General features: G+C 45.0%; 2 protein-coding genes across 2 annotated transcripts in view; one reads left to right on the top strand and one right to left on the bottom strand.

Annotated features, from left to right (window-relative positions):
• LOC144730348 (microfibril-associated glycoprotein 4-like) lies at window positions 1-12,692 on the top strand. The gene is made up of 8 exons (XM_078611105.1): window positions 1-290; window positions 4,921-4,990; window positions 5,241-5,341; window positions 5,676-5,709; window positions 5,995-6,089; window positions 7,835-7,952; window positions 8,417-8,602; window positions 10,290-12,692. Exons 1-8 carry the CDS (start codon window positions 168-170, stop codon window positions 10,595-10,597), a joined length of 1,035 nt encoding a protein of 344 aa, XP_078467231.1. The 5' UTR covers window positions 1-167; the 3' UTR covers window positions 10,598-12,692.
• A 750-nt stretch (window positions 12,693-13,442) lies between these two features.
• The window catches only part of LOC144730349 (guanylyl cyclase C-like), an 83,476-nt gene continuing 75,324 nt past the window's right edge, over window positions 13,443-21,594 (bottom strand). Inside the window, exons 26-29 of the mRNA XM_078611106.1 lie at window positions 21,106-21,204; window positions 19,404-19,498; window positions 18,886-18,962; window positions 13,443-17,436 (exon numbers count right to left, since the gene is read on the bottom strand). Coding sequence (XP_078467232.1) covers window positions 17,250-17,436; window positions 18,886-18,962; window positions 19,404-19,498; window positions 21,106-21,204 — 458 coding nt within the window. The 3' untranslated portion in view covers window positions 13,443-17,249. The remainder of the gene's footprint in view (window positions 17,437-18,885; window positions 18,963-19,403; window positions 19,499-21,105; window positions 21,205-21,594) is intronic.

A 21,594-nucleotide genomic window follows, 5' to 3' on the forward strand; every position in this document is an offset into this window, starting at 1 on the left:
CTGGGTGGTTGGTGGTGGTGGGGGGGGGAGGTTGTTGATTCGGCTCTATAAAAAGCTGGTCGGTATGAACAGCACACGTCTTCCAGCATCAGCGGAGTAGTCGGAACAGCAACAAGTGTGAGTTACCTCCGTGCTGTAGTGAGAGACAACGAATTCCTACTGCAGGCATGGCTCGTCCGGCAACATTGACCGTCCTTCTGCTGCTGCTCGTGCCGCTGGCGTGTGCTCGTCGAGAGAAGGGCAAGGAAGGACACCAACACCACCATCATCACCACCGCACAGAAGACGCCGTGAGATTACATTCGCACCAACCAAAGCCACCTTACCTACTGCCAGTGGCGTCACTAGGGGGGTGCGGGGCATGCGGACCGCACCGGGTGACACCATCAGAGGGGGTGACACCAAAATGACTGTCTATACAAAATGTTGTGCAGTGTTTCAGCAGAAATGTATTATTTATTAAAAAAAAAAATCCCTGTAGTTAGTTATTACAAAAATATTTTTGGAAAGCCCTGCTTACATGTACTACTGTATCACTATACCTACAAGGCTAAAACTCTATGCTAATTTACTTTTTGAACCTTCTAATGCGCTCCGGTCAGAGCTGTCATTGTTCCCCAACTGCAGTGACGCTTCGAGTCACGTGGTTTCGTCTGCTATTACGAGCTTGTGTCAATGCTAATGTAAATCCATCTGAAAATTAGGCATTTACGTAGGCAACCATGTTAGTTGATAATTATAAGAACGTAGGGTAAAAAAGAGAAGTTTTTCTTTTGGAGGTGCAGGCAAACCGTTTTATCAACGGGACCCATTCTTCTATGGGTAACCAATACAATAAAGTTAAAGGTTCATTTTGTTGATTGTTAGGCCGCTATGAGGCTGCGGTGCTCGTGTTAGCTGCCGATGTTTGTACCCTGCACAGGGTCGATCGCCCCAGAGGCAATGCAACTTTATTCCAACTTCATCCTAAAGTTGCATTCAAACTACATTATATTAAAGCGGCTGAACAGCTAGTGCAGTTGCCGATGTTATCCTTGAGTGTAATCAAGAAGAGTAGTCTAATGCACCACTTCTCCACCTTTTACAAGCCCTTGTACTCTAGCAATCAAATCTTATCCGTCGTTTTAACGTTAACGCGCCAAATGCGTTTCCTCATGAATTGTATTTTTCGAGCGTTTAATTTTAACAAATACCGCATACTGCATCTGTCCACAAAACCTACGGTTACAATGGAGAATTGCACAAACTATTGGAATATAGTTTGATCCCTTATTTTACCCGAGCAATATAAACAACAGCACGCAAGCACGCAAACATGCTTTGTTTTTTTTAGATATGTTGTGTAAAGGTTATGACTTCAAAGCCTTATCTCCTTGAGCATTTTTTTCAGCCGAGTTTGTTAGTATGTTAATGTTTAACACCACTTCAGTTAAAACACCGCTTAAATGTTTCTTGCCATTTGCTAATGATTTACGTGTGCAGTACCATTCATCAGGATGCTATGGTCCACATGCACTTTGGATGTCTAGCAGATGCGTCTGTCGTGGAGGTCTACTAACCTCTCAGTCTTGCGAAATTGATCTCAGTTAACTCGTCCGTTATCCTCTGCATATTTAACTATCGACGTTATTCACAGCAATCCCCTTGTTGAACTCGTGAGGCCTACCGATCTCGTCTGTGCGTTTGTGCTCCTTTGAAAGTGCCTTCAGCATCACTGTCAACCCCTTATCAGTGCCGTTCCTTATTACAGACCAACTCAGACCTTACTGGTCACCCCGTGCCCCTTATACATCTCAAAGTTCATCCTACAAAGTCCCATCACAAGGGAGAAGCACAAACATGCACCTTTTTTGCCCGTATTGAAACGGCTGTACGTCGCATGGACCTGAAAACTCAATTTGCCCTGTACAAGAATACGGGGTAACCTGTATGGGTTGACAGGGTATGCTTAAATTGTGCCAACACACACAACCATGGTGGTTATGGCTAAAATAGGTCCTGCTCAAGGGTACCATAGAGGACAATGAGAATTTACCTACCCTTGGGATACAGCATCTTCACCAAAGGAGGTCGTTTGCAACCAAATTTATGTTTATGCTAGTACCGTATTTTCCCGCATATAGCCTGCATACGCATATACCCCGCAAAAATAGCGTTTTGTGTAAAACACATTTCAGATAGCCCGCACCTCCATATACCCCGCATGCATTCATATCTTTAACGGCGTTACCGCAGCTTAATTCCATCATATTAATACGAAGTTTACATTTGTAATACATTCCACTATCAATTGTTAACATTAAAATCATAACGTGCGCAAAGAAAACAAACTAACCGGAAACGAGTGAGCGTAAAACAGTAAATAAGTAACAAAATTAAATATCCAATAAATAAGTAACACATAACAGGTAGTTAAGTAATTTTAGCACTGGTAGATTGCGCACTGCGCAGATAATAGCGGCACTACGGTAACGCAGTTGCCTCCCCCCCACCTCTCTCTCCCTCCAGCTGCCCCACCCCCCAACCCCCCCACCTCTCTCTCCCCCCAGCTGCCCCACCCCCCAACCCCCCCACCTCTCTCTCTCCCCCCAGCTGCCCCACCCCCCAACCCCCCCACCTCTCTCTCCCCCCAGCTGCCCCACCCCCCAACCCCCCCACCTCTCTCTCCCCCCAGCTGCCCCACCCCCCAACCCCCCCATCTCTCTCTCCCCCCAGCTGCCCCACCCCCCAACCCCCCCATCTCTCTCTCCTCCCAGCTCTCCCGTCGCCGGTTAACAATGTGCGTCCACTTCAAACATTGTCGTTTCATTGTACAAACAATTCGAATAATTAAAAACGTGATAACACGTGCAATTTTAGTGTGAGTGGTTTATTCAGCAGTGCTTTAGTCAAAAGTAAGTGTTGCATAGTGAATAGTCCTACCATGAAAACATTTAACGAGTTATGACATGTCACACGTGTCAAATATTTTTGGGATAGCCTGCACCTCCATATACCCCGCAGGGTCTTGTTTTGTTTGTAAAAAGTGGTATACCCCGCGGGTTATATGCGGAAAAATACGGTAATTACTCTACTCATAGGCCTGTAATGTTAAAAGTTTATTGTATGTGTATATCTATCAAAATCATAACGACCCATCGAGCAGATAGCCCGTCGGTGTTCACTGCACATTTCGTCATTTGATCCTCATGGCGGTACCCCGGGGTACTAAATGATACAAAATGGCAGAGGCAATTAAATATTTAATTTCTGGGAAACACTTTTTTTTCCCAGGGGTGTACTAAACTCCGCGACTGGGGTACCAATCAATCCGAAATCGGTGCTACTCCGCGATGTCGAAACGCAGCGAGGACAATTGCGCTGAAACCCTGAACGCTCGTACGCACCGTGGTGGTGCATCGTGTACACCTCGTCGAGATGAGTCGATTGCTGCATCGCCGACCATCAACAGACTAAAAATGACTGCATCACGGACATTATGCGAGAGCCGTGGTACCATGATGCTCCAGGGTTACCGCCATGAGGTTCATTTGTTTTCACTCTCCTCTATCTTGTGACAATACGCTCAGGTCGTGGCATTAACTTTTTCTCTGGCAACAATCTCTTATGTCGTCATCAAGCCATTTTCTGTTAGGTATTCCTCTCTTTTCCGGTTCCTTCCATTTGTTTGAACAACATACTTTGAAATTTTCCTGTTGTCCATCCTACATATGTGTCGTGCATGTTCTAGATTGGATAAATATACTGGGAAAACATCAGTGATGATTATCGAAACCGGTCCTCAGTCTCCCCTAAGTTGACTCGGCCTCAAATGAGTTCCCTTTGTGCGTTGTTTAGCCTTAACGCCACGAGGGAGACAGAAGCGGCCGAGCGTGGTGCTGGCTATCCACACCCCCTCGTGTGCCGTGCCGGCCTTCATAGGGTGCTCACTAACAGCACTACACCAACAGTCTGTTAAATGTGTAGTGAGTCCAACTGAGTCGCAGACGTTGTTCTTTAGAGGCAACACATTTATTTGTAACATCAACACGTAACACAAAGGGGTAATTGCCCCTTCACCAGATACAGCCTAGGGTGGTGGCCACCCAGCTAACTACCCTATACGGAGGAGTTACAGCTACGAAGGGTCTGACCCTCACACGGGTCCCGACCACGTGTTGATGCCTGTAGAGCTTCCAGCTTGTAGGACGTAGAGCTTCAGCTTTTAGGATGCAGTGACCCCGGTCCCTCTCAGGGACCCACCTTATATCCCCCTGGGTCAGGCTGCTCCGCTCTTAGCCCCGCCCGCCTTCTCGAGCGTTCCAGCTTTCTCTCGATCCCTCTCGAGAGCTCTCCCCGGACATGTGATCGCCCCCTAGCCCCCCCCCACATGGGAGCCTCTCTGTGGACACTCCGGATCACGTGTCTACAGGGTTAACCAGAGTGACATGGCCCGTGGAAACCCTGCCCCGGGGCGGACACTCTCCCACTCCCCCTTGTGGGAGCCTCCACCACACGCTATGCGTGGAGCCCACGCTAATCCAGCGCACACCAAGCCCCGCTAGGGCTGGTACTACACCCGCATACGGGGGGTGTACGTGATGACAGTGCATCGCGCGCCAACAATGGGACAATAAATCCTAGTGGAGCATTTTTTTCGTGAATTAACATTCACAAGTGGCATTTATTTGCAGCTGCCATTTTTTCGTCAAAGACTGGGCATGTACAGGTAATGCCAAATGTGGAAGTACTCTATAAACGCTTTATTCGTTGAGACTGTCTAAATAATGTCCATACAAGTTCGCTTTGCTTGCATTGCAAGCAATGGTTAATTATTTTGTCGCACAAGCTCGGATTGTTGAGCTGACATGGCCTCCGTTGGAAGGAAATACCCTCCCTACATATCCTCAATGGCAACGTTGTTATTCCTCTTCTCTCTAGCATCCCGGTGTTGACGGTGGTCCGACTGGGCTTGAGAAGAGACTCGAACAGCATGAGAATCACTTCCAAGGTAAGTTGCAGATAATGCGTGTGCATCGATTTTGCGATTTACAGCAAATGTGTTTTGCAGTTAAAATTTAACTGGTGCTCTAGTGGTGTTCTGCCCCAGACTTTGAAGGAATGTCTGGCTATCTAAATATTTTCTTTTTACTGGCAAATCCCGAACAAACGGGGGCAGTGGGTCACGAAAGAACTGCGATTTTAAATGTGCACATTATACCGTGCATAATGAGGATAATTGTGGGATGTTTTCACGGCAGGACTTGAGTGTTCTTATAATCACCTGGAGAAGTACGTGGTTGCCGTGTCTGACTACATGCGGAACAAGTTTGGCCAGGGTGCTCCACAATATATACCCCTGGTAAGTCTTTTTCATGTAGTCAGATTATTATGTTAGGATCCGTAAATTATTTTTTTATCCGAGAGTATAGGGATAGAGGCTCAATCATATATTATTTTAATCGCAGGAAATGTTTTTTGAAAACCCAAATAAAATTCCCAATGAAGGCCTTCCTTTCCACGGCGTGTGTCGCTTGCAGCATGGGGGGCATTCGTAGTAAACATCGGCCTGTTTGTATTAAAGGGGCTAAAATGTGGTGCATATCATAGTGTTAATGTCCATGATGTAAACAGTATTCTCGTATTTATATTATCTTGTACCCCTAACTATGCCTCTGCATTGTCCACGTGTCCAGGAGAAAGGTTCCACTTGTGATGAGGACGGAACTGGTAAGAAGGCAGATTTGTGTTTTGTATCCTTCTGTCGAGTGATTTCTCTCCATTGTCGTACTGTCACTTGATTTTCTTTTGGTGCCGCAATCAATCTTAATGTGCCGCCAGTGATTATGCTATGGACTTGTTCGACACGAGTATAAGTGCTTGTATTCGTGCCGCAGTGCGTTTTTGATCATTGTTGTGCCCCATTTAAAACTTGAACCCCATATGTTCTTCTCTAAATTACTATTGCAGATAGACCATGTTAACAATTTTAACAATTGTTCTGTAACATTTTAGTCGTACAAGACTGCAGCAAAGTGAGGGAGACGCACGCCTCTGCCAAAAGTGGAGTCTATAGGATTCAACCACAAGGTGCACAGTCTACATTCGAGGTGTGTATTGCACATCTGTCAGCATTTCAAACGAACGTAACATCAAGTCCAGTACCAATGATGTTTAAGAAATATATGAATTGTCCACCTTGAAAGTACTGCATGCTTATACACAAAACACATTGAACAGTTTTAATCCGACTTCTTCAATAAATTCCATGCATAATTATGGCTGTGGCCTGATGATGCTGGTTGTAATTATCGGCAAAACGTCGTACTCACATTGTAAATGTTGTGGGTTTACTCTCCAACACAAGTGGTGTGCTGTATTAGTAACGAATTGGCATGTTCTGTTTACATGACAAACCTTACTAATTGGCCATGTCGGATGGTGGCGGGTTTAACGGCGCATTTATATTTACGCAATCCAACCCAATAAACTCTGTATATTCCATGTGGTTCTCTGTGTGTATATTGTGTAACATGCCGGAACGTGTTTGCTCAAAAGATTTGACATTTTGTGAATTAAACAAATGTTTTGGGCATTTAAATATTGATGTGTTTCAATTGTGTACATTTCATGCATGCACAGACTGTGATAATACATTCTGCGGTTCATATTGTATTGCGTGTTTGGCATGTCTATTTTTTTTTTCTCCATGTGTTGGGAACAGCTGTCGGAACAGAATTTCCAAATTAAAATTTACTTGGTACAGCAGAACGCCTCCCGTCGGTGGAAATATGGGGTACCCATGTTGCACGACTTATTTTCCGTGAGGTTATCCGTGATTTTTCTCTCCTCGTATATCCGGAGTAAAATTGCAGATTATAGCATGAATTTTACCGTGAGACTCCACCTATGTCGAGAATAATCGCAGAATTTTTAATTTGTTGAACCTGCACGAATACTAGGAGTGCTTCAAACGCGTATCACGGCGGGTACAATAGTATAATCACAATGCACGGTATTGTACATTTTGTAACTTGCTTAGTTTATGCTCAAAAGACCTTGAGAAACGACAGATAAGCAGGAAATTAGCTAGAATCTGCAACAATAATTGCCTAAAAGATTTGGAATTTGTGCAGGTGGAAGGAACGTCAGAGTACCCAGAGAAAACCTACACATGGGAGTGGTTGGGGCGGTTAAGGTGGGAGCAGGAAATGGTCAATGTTTAGATGTAAATAAATCTACTTGCTGTACTGCCATACCCTGGCCAAACCAGGAGATGGCGACTTCTTCAATGCCTTGCAACCACCTCCAAACACCCGTTTTTGTGCACTTTGGCCACCCACCAAAGTCATGTAGTTGATGTTCATTGCAAAATAATCTTTTAATACTGTGCATTATGAACATTATTTTAAGGCTTAAAGAATAAACGGTTTTTTTTTGCAACCAAAAACGCGGATGAGCAATGAGATGAATTTGCAACATTGACACTTATTGACAAAGAAAATCTCAGATAATAGGAAGCAGCTTATCGTAGATAATACGAATTGGCCTGCGCGGTAAAATAGGAGTGTTTGTGCTGCAGATAATAGGAGTCGTGGGTTAACGGATAACAAATCTCTGATTTAGCACGGTTGGCTACCTGCAGTGCGAAAAAAGTTCAACGTGAGTTCTCCTGCAGGAAAAAAAATTATCCGCAAAATTTGGTGACTGAAGAAGCTCCTCGCATGTGCAGTCAGTCACGTGTTATACACTGCCCAACAACACTTGGGACAACCCAGAAACACAGCGGAGCTACACGGCACAACAGAGCACTTGCAAAGTTGCGTTTGGTGTGTCCTGCTCTTTTTTTTTCCAGGTGTACTGCTCATTTGAAGCCGACGGTGCGTGGACAGTGTTTCAGCACCGCTTTGATGGCTCCGTCTCCTTTGGAACAAAATGGAGCGATTACAAGAATGGCTTTGGCTCTTTGGAAGGTTTGCCCCCTTTGTGCTGCTATAGGTTGTCTGATGGGAATATTGGTTTAAAAAAGAAAAATGTTCGTATTGTTACGTCAAGAAGCATCTTTGAGAACTTGTTTGTTTTGCATAGACATTACATGTTTAGTAGAAAATTGAGTCCATTTTAGGTTTGGGCTGTGACATGGTCAATTGACCTGACGAATATTGAATTAGCCTGTCAATATCCTAACTACCAAAATAGCTCCCCATTACTTGGTTCCTTCTACTGAATCATGTTGTACCATTGACATACACCTGGCTTCTGCTCTTAGCATCCCAAATCTCCAAGAGTAAACCTCCTCCTGGCTGCGCACACTATTGGCTCTGTATATGTTGCTGCTGGGAGGGTATGGGAGGCCATTTGGAGTGTACTCTCGTTAAAGCCACGCGGTGAAAGACTTGAAATGACTGGTGTTTGCGAATGCGGTGGTTTTGTGAAGGTGAACACTGGCTTGGACTGGAGAAGGTTTACGCGCTCACCCACCAGGAGGGTATTAGCTACACCCTGCGCATCGAGGTGGAGGACTTTGAAGGCGAAAAGCGGAATGCCAACTACGCCACATTCAGCGTGGATGGCGAGTATGACGGCTACGCCCTGCACGTTGGCTCGTATTCCGGCGACGCTGGTAAGGAGCCGGTTGGAAACTCATAACAGACATGGTATAGGGAGGCTTTTATCCGGCAGTTAACCCTTTCTCGTTTCGATGACGTACGGGTGAGTTATCAGAACGGTAACAGAAGGAAAACTAAAATAACTGAATCGGTACCAAGGATCTCACAAGGCCATGCAGGGGGTGTGTGGCACAGTTTGACACCAGGTATCCTTGAGTGCGGTCGTGTCGTTAGAGTTATCTGTGGTGAGTACGTCTTTAAAAACAACGGCACTGCCTGCTCTAAATACAATTAAAGCTGAACCACTTGCGCTTTCCGATAACGGAATCCACCCTGCAAGTTGCAGATGTTTCGGAATGTTAAAGCGTTTAAAACGAATCCCACAGTTCAGCCCTCGCGGTTGCTCTGTTGGCAACAGACTTCTCATCTCTACAGACACGTACAAATCCAGACATACTGCAAGAAGCTTGATGCCTCTTGGCGCTACTCACTAGCTATTCTAGATTTGAAGCTTTCGTGACTGCAAGGATTCATACTCTTAGGTTTTTACGGTAGGTCACGTAGGTAAAAAAATAAAAAAAATAGAAATAATAATAGAAATAAAATAATAAATCACGACGTTTCGGAGGCAACACAAGTCTCCGTCATCAGATGGGACCGTCACAGCCAAATTTACTGTATTAACCCACGTGACCTTACCGAAAAAACCTAAGAGTACTCACTAGCTAGCTTCATATATTATTTACATGCAAAAGGTTGACCTCTGAAATTGAGGTTAAAAAAACGCATTTTTTAGGAATCTAGGGTGTTTAGATCTGGTCACTTGAGCACGAGCGATCTTGAAATCCAAATTTTTCGATTTTGACCATTTATTGTTTAAAGTAGTTTTTTAATTGTAGGGAAGTTGATTGGTTTAACCTGGGTCACCAATGAGCACATTATTGTTTTGGACTTGCCGTTCTTTTAGTGAATTCCAGATCTGAGAATTACATTTTTTACTTGGGAAACAGCCTGTTAGGCAGAGTGTTGGAAAAGTGACTGCACTCTCTACTGCATGCAGAATATACAAGTAAAAGGATTTATCTGGGGAAGTCCTACAAAATATATCTTTGTTCGGACTCGGTACGCTCTGAGATTACTGAATGGATTCATTTTAATGACGCCGATATTCCATTAAAATTAGGAAGGGATTTTAAAAGTTAATCATTTACACGAGAAATGTTCTGTTAGTCAATGATATATTGAAGGGTTTAACATCTCTTATATAATTATAGAGCATCCAGAATTCACTTTGAAGACAAGCAGTCTCAATAGACAGCTCCTGTAATTTAAATTGTCGTGAATGATTTTGCAAATGTGATACATTATCATTTAGAAAATGTGTTTTTAAGTTGACCAATAATGGGTCTTCAGAGCAATACAACCTTGTAGCAGGAGCTATCTGAATGAAGTAATCACGAAAGGAAGCCATTAGGGGGGAACTGAACAGCAAGATGAATGTGCAGAATTGACAACTGATTTTGGAATGGAAAACGTAGCAAATATTGCTGGTGACCAAATCGCGAGCAATCGTTTAGATAAAATGAAATGCATCAATTGCCAACATTCGATGAGGCCTTCCCCCACATTGAGCGTAGGTGTGTGGAGGGAGGCACATTCCCCGATCGAGGCATCCTCACGGTCCGCACTTTTTGCGTTCAGGCGACTCGTTCAAGGGCGACCGCGAGGGCGAGGACCAGAACGGTCAGAAGTTCAGCACCATGGACAGTGATAGCGATGCCTGCAACCCTTGCATCTTCGGAGACATCGCGGTTGACAGCTGCAGCCGGGAGAGGACGCAAGCCGGCTGGTGGTACAGCAACTGCGGTGCGGCCGACCTGAACGGCGACTGGCATCCCAAGGGCAGCCACATTGGATGGGCTTCCTTCGTGCGATGGCGTATGTTCAGCAAGGTGGCTCCCTACTCGTTGAAGTCCAGTGTCATGAAAATCAAACCTCTAATTAAATGAGTGGGAGGTGGAGGTTGATTTAAAAAAAGGGCTTGCCTTTGCCGCATGTTTGCTTCACAGTGGAATCTTCTTTCGTATGGCAGGATCATTTATACTCTTTTGTTCTTTCGGTAAAGTCATGTAGGTATGAAATAATATAAATTAAATCACGACGTTTCAGGTGCAACACAAGCATCCGTCATCAGGTGGGACAATCACGGCAAGAAACAATTGCTGAAGTGGGCAAAAGGGCTGCTGTAACAAGAGGCCATATAGGCAAGAGAAGGGGGGGAGGAGCCAGGGAGGAGAGACAGGGAGGGTGGGGGTGTAGGGTAGGGGGAGTGGAGGCTGCAAATAAGACACAAGCACGGCAAAAAATGCCGGGGAGGGGAAATGGGCAGGGCTGGGAGTGGGAGGGTTAGGAGCCAGGGAGGAGAGACAGGGAGGGTTGGAGTGTGGGGTGGTGGGAGCGTGGGGTAGGGGGAGTGGAGGACACAAGCACGGCAAAAAATGCCGGGGAGAGGAGGGGAAGTGGGCGGGGCTGGGAGTGGGAGGGTTAGGAAACTGGAGATGCGGATATGAAGGCAGACCAAAAGCAGTTATGGTTTTACCTGGTTAATAACATCCTTCCAATGATTGCTCAATCTGTATCCATCTTCCCGGTTGAAGTTATGTCTGTTTATATATCTGGATGGCTTCATGAACAAACCTTTGATAGTAGCCCGAAGGTTTGCAGAGCACCTTGGTCTCGGAAAAAACAATGAGAGCCCACAGCGTTATAGCAATGGTCAGCCACGGCGAAGGTATTAGTTCTGCCGTGTTTCAGATCTGCCTTGTGCTCACAAACACGGTCCGAGACATGACGTTTCGTTTCCCCAATGTAACAATCACCACAGGTGCAACTTGGTTTGTAGACTCCAGGATATTGCATGTCAGGAATGACATCCTTCACAGATGGGATTAGATCACGGATTTTGTGTACTGTACTGAATCGGACCTGGATCTTGTGTTTGTTTAAGATTTTGGAAATCTTTTTGGTAACGCCTGCTATGTATCGTAACGTGATGGTTTTGATCGGCGTCTCAGGGGGTTGTTTCTCCATGGTTGGAGAAACAGCTTTGCGGATAATGCGGTCCGAATATCCATTCATCTTAAGGGCCTGGTGTACGTGTTCCAGTTCACTGGCTAGGTGGTGTTGCAGGAGAATGTATTAACAAGGTTTTATTCTAGTGTTTTGAGGTTGGCCGGTGGCTTCAGGAGTAGCCTGCCTGCACGAAAGAATTCGGTAGTGGCGCTACTGTAGTGTGGCCAAGCATAGTTGCCTTCTATAATTTTTTAAATATCAAAGTTTATTGAAAACATAAGAACAGGCTGAAAAGCAGTCTTCATAACACGGCCTCCTCTCGTGTGAATCCCCAGTGGCTGGGGTTCCACCCAGCCCTCTAATCCCCCATTTTCCCAAGAAAATTGGGACAATCAACTAATTTCCCTCAACCCCCATAATTTGCACAGTCTGTGCGTGTTGCACATGCATCCAAAGTAATCTAATACAATTCATGCAGTTACATGTTTATAATTATCCCGTGATGTAGGCGTTGGTATATAATCTACACCTGTGACGATAAAGCAACACCCTTATTATCGGTAGACTTCCCATGTGTTACTTGGTTTGAGAATGGCGATGGCAGTTGCACTCTGGGCATTTCTTAATTGTACATCCGGTCTAAGAGATGGACATACCTGTAGTGTGATATTCTAAATGGAGATCAACACAGGCCATTTGCAGTTACATGAAACTTAAATCCTCTAATTTTTTTGGAGGACGGTTTAATGTTTTCTTTGAATGCTTCAAACTCCTGTTGATGACAACCCATACGTTGAGCTGCCTGATTGACTATGCATTGTATTATGCTGAACCTTTACACGTACGCTGACACTTTTTCACTGCTATATTGAGATAATTTAAAGAATTAATCTAGTTTGAACAAACCAATGTTTTCTAATTACCCTTTGTGATTAATTTATGCATTTTACTTGTTATTTTATGGTGTAGACATGATGGAGTAGAAGTGTACTGCCTGGCTAAAATGTCTTCAATAAAATTGTGAAAGTTGAATTGATGCTGCAGAATCTGCTTATTACAGAAGAATTCTGCAATTCAAGTAACTGGATGCAGCACATGATACTTAAGAGGAAATGTAACTTCAGAAGTGTCAAACATTGGCAGTTGTGCCTGCTCCCATGAGTACTACTACTGTACTCTTACACATGGTGAGAAGAACATCTGAATTGTGATTGTGGGGGCCCATATGCTGGTGGACGGCATTCCTTACAACTACATAAACTTAAACCAAACTTGGATATACCAGGTAATGCCCACTGGGATATTTGCTCTGTTTCTTTTTTTCAAAAGCGATCGAGGCCACAAATGGTAGCTCAAAGTTGCTTATGTGGAAATGTATAGCAACCAAATCATCTGAACGCATGTTTCTAAAATGTGGAGGGAGAAACCAGAGGACCCGGAGTAAAATCCACGCGTCCAAGGGGAGAACATAAAAATTCCAAATATACACCCTTCGGTGTTGAACTTATGACCTCCTGCTTACCAGGCGAGGGAGATAAAATTTCCACCGCGGCGCAAATGATTATTTTTCAATTGTTTTTAATATTCACAACTCTTAAGTTGTCCTGTACAGTTAGCGACTGCAAGTAGTGAATGTGCTTTAGGGGTCTGCAAGCGGTTAATCCAACAGCTGACCATAGCTACGATCTTTAACTCCCCAATAACCGGCTGAGACCTTAACGTGTATATGTTAAGTGCCCATTCTACACTTTTCTTTTCGTGAAATTCGACACAACGGAGACCTTTTGCATTCACGTTTTATAACTTAATGTTACATCTTAAAGCTGGCTTGTCTCGTGTACATCACAGTACTCTTTGTGCGGTCACACGATGGGCGGAAAACACAATTCGTGAATTGTGCTAGTAAAATAGAAGCAGAATTAACCGACATTCATTTCTTAAGAAAGCTAAAATTAATACACAATACATCTCCACATTGTAGCTTGTAAAGAAAACGGTGCTGTCTTAATCGTGACGAACATTGCTTGTTGCTCTACACGCTTTGCACCACATTAACATTTCTCGTGAAAAAATGAATATAATAACGTGCTTTACAAGATTCCTATTAGAGCAATATAGTTTTAGTTCAATGTAGCATGCTTTATGAATCTTCTTGGTTCTTTCGGTAAAGTCACGTAGAAGGGAAGTAATAAAATAATAAAAATAAAACATAATAAAACAATTCTCACGACGTTTCGGCTACAACGCAAGCAGCCGTCTTCAGGTGAAGAATGAGACACTGCCAAGCTAGGAGCTTATATATAAGCTGAGTTGGAGGTGGAAGAAGAAGAGAGCCTTAACAAAATAATGCGCATATCAAGAGGAATTTAGCATATTCATGGGAAATGCGTAGGAGGTGGGCGGGGGGGTTTCAAAGTCATATTATGCCCATGCATTATGCAGGATCAGCAGCACCAAAGGGAGGGGGGGGGGGTAGCATTAACAAAGGGAGGGCATGTTAATAGTATGTAGAAGCAATGAAACATGTGAATGGGAAAACGGTGGCAGGAGATCCGCAGCGGAGCAAATAATGCATTCCCTGTGGAGAACACAAGATACACAGTTAATGCCAGTGAGTGGACTGCGGTCTGAAAGTCACCATAAACGTGAACAACAATCAGTTAAGATCCGAAGTGGTTTATTACGTCCTTCCAATGATTGCTGAGCCAGAATCCATCTTCTCGGTTGAAATTGTTTCTGTGTTTGTATATGTGGATCGCCTCATGAACGAATCTCTCATGGTAGCCAGATGGCTTGCAGAGAACCTCTGTCTTGGAGAAGTCAATGTCATGTGAACCCACTGAATTGTAACAGTGATCTGCCACGGCTGAGGTGTTTGTCCTACCGTGTTTCAGGTCAGATTTATGTTCACGGATGCGGTCCGAGACATGTCGTTTGGTTTCTCCAATGTAACTGCTACCACAGAGGCAACTTAGTTTGTAGACGCCAGGGTACTGTATGTCTGGAACCACGTCTTTTACAGACGGAACCAGATCACGGATGTTATGTACTGTGTTGAATCGTACCTGAATCTTGTGTTTAATCAGGATTTTGGAGATCTTTTTTGTGACCCCAGCAATGTAGGGTAAGGTGATAGTTTTGAAAGGCTCCTCAGCAGGATCCTTCTTGACGGTTGGAGTGATGGCCTTGCGGATTGTGTAGTCGGAGTAACCATTAGCCTTAAGAGCTTGGCGTACGTGTTTGAGTTCAATGGCAATGTGTTCCTGGTCGGAGATGCATTGGGCTCTATGGTATAGAGTCTTGATGAGGGAGTTCTTCTGGGATGGATGGTGGTGGGAATCCGGTTTTAGGTAGGCATCCGTATGGGTGGCTTTCCTGTAGACAGAATGGCTCATTGAACCATCAGGTCTCCTTTTAATTATGACATCCAAAAAGGGTAGCTTGCCATCTTTTTCGACTTCCATGGTGAATCTGATGGCTGGGTGTATGGAATTGATGTGGTCGAGAAATTTGTCTAGAGCAGGCCGGCCATGTGGCCAGATGACAAAAGTGTCATTTACGTACCTCTTCCATAAGGTCGGGTGTAGAGTGGCAGTCTGGATGGCGTCAGTCTCAAATTTCTCCATGAAAATGTTGGCTACAACCGGAGATAGGGGGGAGCCCATTGGGGTACCCTCAGTTTGCTTTTAGAAGGTTCCATTCCAGGTGAAGTATGTATTGGTTAAGCAGTGTCTCACCAGGGGGGGTACCCCAGCATTCAGTCCTTGATGAACCAAGTCTTCAATGATTGCGATGGTGTCAGGCACAGGAACCTTGGTGAACAAGGAAACCACATCAAAACTGACAAGCAGGTCGTCTGGGGACAGGGAAATCCCCTTGATTGTCGATACCAGGTCAGTAGAGTTTTGTACCGCAGAGGTGGTTTTTCCAGTGAAAGGCCGTAGGATTTCAGACACAAAACGAGCCAGTTTGTAAGTGGGGGAGTTGATAGTAGAGACAATGGGACGAAGAGGTGTATCTTCTTTATGTATCTTTGGCAAGCCGTACAATCTTGGTGGCCTGGCTGCAGAAGGTTTCAACGAGAACTGTTTGGTCTGATCAATTAAAGCGGTTGAAGCAGAAATGATTTTGTTGGTTTTGGTGACGAGGCTGTTGGTGGGGTCTCTTTTTATTTTTGTATAGCTGCCATCGTTGAGTAGTTCTTGAATTTTGTTGTTGTATTCTATTTTGTCCATGATGACAGTGGCATTGCCTTTGTCGGCTGAGAGGATGACAATGTCATCCCTCTTTTTTAATTGAGCTAATTCAAAACGCTCATCTTTGCTGATGTTGCTAGCTGGCATCTTAGCGTTTTTGAGGGTTGCAGAGATTTCAGATCTTGCTACGTCTGCAGCGATGTGACTCAAGCCCTTGAGAGCTACATCTACTCGAGCAATTATATCATTAACTGGTATGTGTCTAGGTGTGATTGCAAAGTTTAGTCCTTTAGCTAAAACGGATTTCAGACCTTCAGAAATAGGACTGTTACTGCGATTAATTACGACTTTGTTAACATCTAGCTTTTCAATGTGTGGGTCCGGTTTCTTGTTTGAGAGGCGGTTTAATTTGGAAATCAAGTTGTCCTTACATTTAGTCGACATAGCGGCAGCTGAAGAGGCAGTCATTTTTTCTACATGTTCCCAATCCGATGTGGACATTGTTGCACTCAAAGATAAGTGTGATTTGTAGAGTGTCTTGTCTAACTGATCTAGTTCGGTGCGCGTAAGTCTGATTTTCTCTGAGATAAGAGCTAAGCTAGTTCTAGACAGAATTCGTTTCGCATTAGAAGAAGTTACAGCAGCAGATGTTAGTGTAAATGCCTTTGGTATTACCTTAGAGTCGCGGCATCTCTTCAGAAAGGTAAGAGACTCGATTAGCTGAGCCTTCTTATCATGGAGCTTGTTATGAAGATACACAGGGTGCTGAAAAAATGTTTTAACACTTCTGAGAATTTGAAAGAATAACACAAAAATGTGCCTCCGGGCTCTGGAGACCACCTGGAGAAGATTCTCCAGGTGGCGAACAAGTGGAGACACTTTCACTTGTTGAAGCTATTCACATACATTTGTCATGTTACAGTGTAGTATCCGTTCCTTTTTCATTAACGATAGTAGTCTTCGTATAAGTGTTAACATTTTTGTTGAAGCGCCCTGTATATTAGCCATTGCCCATCCGCTGCTGGATGTGAGGCTGTGATTTCCAGCATCCAACTCGCAGCTGCAACATGAACTGATGTCATCTCGCTCCACCTCCCACGGTGTTCATCATCCCCCCTCAACCCCCGGGGGTGCATCCTCTCTCTCCCTTGCCATTCTGCCCCACAAAAAATCAAATCTGTTGATGCTGCTGCACCTCGTGTGATGTGGCATGGGGCCCCGATGTTTCTTAACATTGCGTAGCGACCCTTGAAAAACACATTGGTGGGTGGGTGGGTGGGAGAGCCGTGCAGCACAAACCCCACGAATCGATTGACATGTCCAAGTCTTTGGTGTGGGGGTAAATCTCGCTTTCCCCATCCCATTGAACCTGCGTGGATGACCTAGGACGATTTCACAGCAAGGTATCTTCGTGGTCTGGAGCTGGGATGAGTATCTGAAGGTACTCGAGGGGAAGCTCCTCTGCGACGGGGGCGTCTCTCCGGGGGCGTCGATTCGGCGCGCGTGGATTGCTTCGGCGTCTCCGTTTGAGGTCCTTGATCATCTCCTCAAACTCCCCCTTCATCCCATGGCCAATGTCACTGTGGCAGAGCACAGCAACGGTGGGGGAGAGGGGGGGCGCATCGTGACGTTGTGAAGTGACGTCACAGCTGCCGCAAAGCAGTGTGAATTTATTTTTTAATGATGGTGAGAAACGTACGCATGTATGATGGACTCGTTTCGCACCGTATGTAGCCAACTCGTGTTAATCGGAGGTGTGGGGGAAGGACAACAAACTATATATATAAAAAATATATACGTTCTAAAAGAAATGAACTATGTGGTGTAGTGGAGTTTTATTATTTTTCTGGGGCATTCTATGCTTCTTCAATTAAGACATCATAACACCCATGGGACTCACTATTGTGCATGAGCAGACTACATTGACAAATAGAGTAATCATTCATTCGCTTCACTTCATAAAATAAAGGTGCAGGTTAAGCTTGAAGCCCTCTTGTATATAGGGTAAATTCATGTTTTTTTATAAAAATAAAAACTGGTGTAAGACTTTGAAATGTTTTTTTTACCCACTTGTTTTGTGATAGGTAATTTTGCCAAGATAAACATTACCTCATTCAATTGGAAACCTCACGGGGGGGGGGGGCAAGCAAACAAAGAAAAATCAAGGGTTGTACTTTCTGAACAGCAGGGTATGGATATAACCCGGCAATTATAAATTTTCATTAATTATTTCACAATCTACATGGCCCATTTCACATTGTTCACGGTTGTCCAGAATAGTTTGTTGTTTGTATTATGCTTGTTTACCCCCGAAAAGTCGCATGGTTGTCAAGTTTTTTTCAGTGGGAAGGGAGGAGGGAGCAATGATTGCTACGTATAATCCTAATAGGGCGCCGCCGTGGCGAGATGTTAACTACCTCGCCTGGTATGCAGGAGTTTGTACGTTCGATCCTGACCCTGACGATGTCTGTATATTTGGGGTCTGCATGTTCTCCCTGTGGTCACGTGGATTTTTCTCCGGGTCCTCTGGTTTTTTCCTCCACATTCATAAGCATTTGTTTAGAGTATTTGGCTGCTATAAATGTACACGTGGTAATACACTTCGTTGAGCTATTATTTGTGGCCAGGTCGCTTCTGAAAAAGAGCTATATAGCTCAGTGGGCCTTACCTAGTAAAATAAAAAAAAGTTTCATTTTAGTTTAGTTTAATGATTAACTTGCAGTGTAATATTGAAAATGTGCAACGTGTGACGCCGGCACACAGAGGCCTACTCTTGCGAATTACGTCACGGGGATCTTTGACGTGCACTGTGAACCGGACGTCGCACACTTCATGGTTAGTGCGCACCGCAGTATTAACCGGGAGCGGCCGCTTGAATTCGAACCACGCACCTCTGCAGCAAGCGACACACACGCCCTTACTGCAGGGCCACGCCACCGGCCCCTCGGCGAAGGAATACCGTTCTGACCTCAGCAGCAAACAGAATGCACATGTAACGGGATGGCTCCGGTTGTGATGGCTTTGCTCACATTTCTGGAGGGACTGGAAGTGTTTTGGTCAGGTCTTCTTTTCCAATTAGCCAGTAGGTTACTTCAGTACCGCGTCCCTGGAAATTAAGGAACAATAACTCGTGTTAGTATTGACCATCCTATAATAGTATTACTATTAAACAGCAGTACTGTATAGCAATAGAATTACGTGATAATAAGTGTGACGGTGTGCTTCAGTCTATGGACATTTACAAATCTACCTTCATAAATGTAAATATCATGGGCGGAGTTTGAAGGGGGGGGGGGGCACGGGGGGAGAGGGCAACGGCCCGCCCAAACTGGACACCATAAGTTTATTTTCAGTTGTTTACAAAAAATGTATTAAACATTGATTAATTATAATATGCACTGGCGATTCCTAATGCGAGGGATAAAGTGAACCCCTGCTAGATATGGAAGTCAAACTCCGCCTGCGGTGAACACAAAATTCATTTCCGAGACAATTGAATGTGAACGTGCGCGTTTCGCGATAATTGCAACCCCCTGGCACCGCTTGCCTTGAGTTCCGTGAGTCCTCTTTCCTCGAACATATGGCCCGACTCGATCTCTGTGAGTATCTTCACCGTGGAGGTGCTCGTGTGTATTCTCCAGGCTTTCAACACAAAACCATCGCAATGCGGCGAAGTGATTCAATCAGCGATGTTCAAGTCTTTTGCCAGTGATCAAAATCGGTATTGAGGTACTGGCGCCATAACTTTTGACCGCTATGCAATTCCCATTGAAACAGTTTTTTCTTCTGTTAGCACTGTAGATTATATCAGAGCACCCAAAACAGCATTTCCAAAATAAAGCTGAGATTGGTACAATGAGCAGCGTGGTGAACTATGGTCAGGCATGACACACGTCCAGCAGTAAACCCTTTCCCGTTCTGATGACATACGTGTACGTACGTGTACGTACGTGTACATCATAAGTTTTTATTCCAATTCCGTTCCGATGACGTACATCTACATCATCGGAATGTAACCGGAAGAAAAACTAAGAATAAAATAACTTTTTCAGTACCGCGGCTCCCACAAGGCCATGCAGGAGGGCGTGCAGCACAGTATGACGCCAGCTATCGTAGAGTGCAGCGGCCGTGTCGCTGCAGTTCTCTATGGTGAGTACCAGAGGTGGGACAAAGTCATTGTTATGCAAGTCCAAGTCGAGTCGCAAGTCATCAAATTCATGACTCGAGTCTGACTCGAGTCCAAGTCACATGACTCGAGTCCACATCTCATAGGTGGGACAAAGTCATTGTTATGCAAGTCCAAGTCGAGTCGCAAGTCATCAAATTCATGACTCGAGTCTGACTCGAGTCCAAGTCACATGACTCGAGTCCACACCTCTGGTGAGTACAATGTCTTTAACAACAACAGCGCTACACCTCTCTAAATAAAATAAATGCTGAGTCCCTTGCGATTTCCGAGATTCAGCGGTGAACGGGACCCACCCCGCAACTTGCAGATGTCTCGGAACGGGAAAGGGTTTTAGTAACAAGGGACTGTAAATCATTACTTATTATCATTATAAAACGTTGTACCCTGTGGCACACCACAGGAAGAGGAGTTGCAGATGGGGGGGGGGGGGGCACGGGGCAGCAAACAGAAGGGCAGCGATTCCGGGATGCAAGTTCCCAAGACGGACAGAGAGGGTACCGCTGAAGAGGGAGCACTGGGAAGGAAGGGGATGAGGTGGAGAAGGAATGACCAGCTGAAGATGTCGGCGATAAGAGAGTGATGAGAGGAGATGGAAGAGAAGGAGAGAGAGAAGGAAGGAGCAAGTGCCTGCTTTCACAGGGGAGCGGCAGAGGAGAGGGGAGGGATTCAGAGTGGAGAGGTGGCCACATGATGGCGAAATGTTAACTACCTTGCTTGGTATACAGGAGGTCGTGGGTTCGATCCTGACCCTGACGCCTGCTATATATTTTGAGATTGTATGTCTCTCTCCCCGGGTCCTCCGAGTTTTCCCTCCGCATTTAGAATCGACATGCGTTTAGAGTATTTGGCCACTATAAATGTCCACGCTTTAAGTCACTTCGTTTAGCCATCATTTGTGAGAGCCAGGTCGCTTCTGAAAAAGAGCTACATAGCTCAGTGGGCCTTCTCTGGTAAAATAAAATAAATGAAGTTTTTATTTTTTAACACGTGAGTCACGTGATTGAGGGGAGGCTTGAGCCTTCTCGCCTACGAGTGTTGGACATGCACAGCGATTACTTACGAAGCCCGGTTGATTCGATGCGCGATGCAGTGTTGACCGTGTCTCCGAACAAGCAGTAGCGCGGCATCTTGTTTCCCACCACACCGGCGGCGCAGCCACCTGTGGCGGCGGGGTCACGCACGACGATCGTCGTTACCAAACTTAATTACAAGTGCCTTAACAAGAGCGCCGTACAGCAAATTCACGACAGTACAAAAACATACCGTGGCATGGGACGAGATGGAATGGCGCGGTGAATGTCATAAATACGAGCACGATGATGATGATGATGCGCGAGAGAAAACAGAGGTGAAGGTGACAAGATGAATGAGTCGGTGGCGGGTGGCTATGGAGATGGGGAGGGCATCAGTGATAACCACTGGGCACCCGATGGCTGCGGTGGTGTTGCAAGACAACGGGCCCGCGGTTCACGGGCTAACGAAAACGGCAGAAACACCAACATCGGCGATGAAGAAGTCTTGGATGTGTTTGTTATAGATGGATAAATAA

This window comes from Lampetra planeri, chromosome 35, assembly GCF_965212315.1.
Source record: "Lampetra planeri chromosome 35, kcLamPlan1.2.h2, whole genome shotgun sequence".
Lineage (NCBI taxonomy): Eukaryota > Metazoa > Chordata > Hyperoartia > Petromyzontiformes > Petromyzontidae > Lampetra > Lampetra planeri.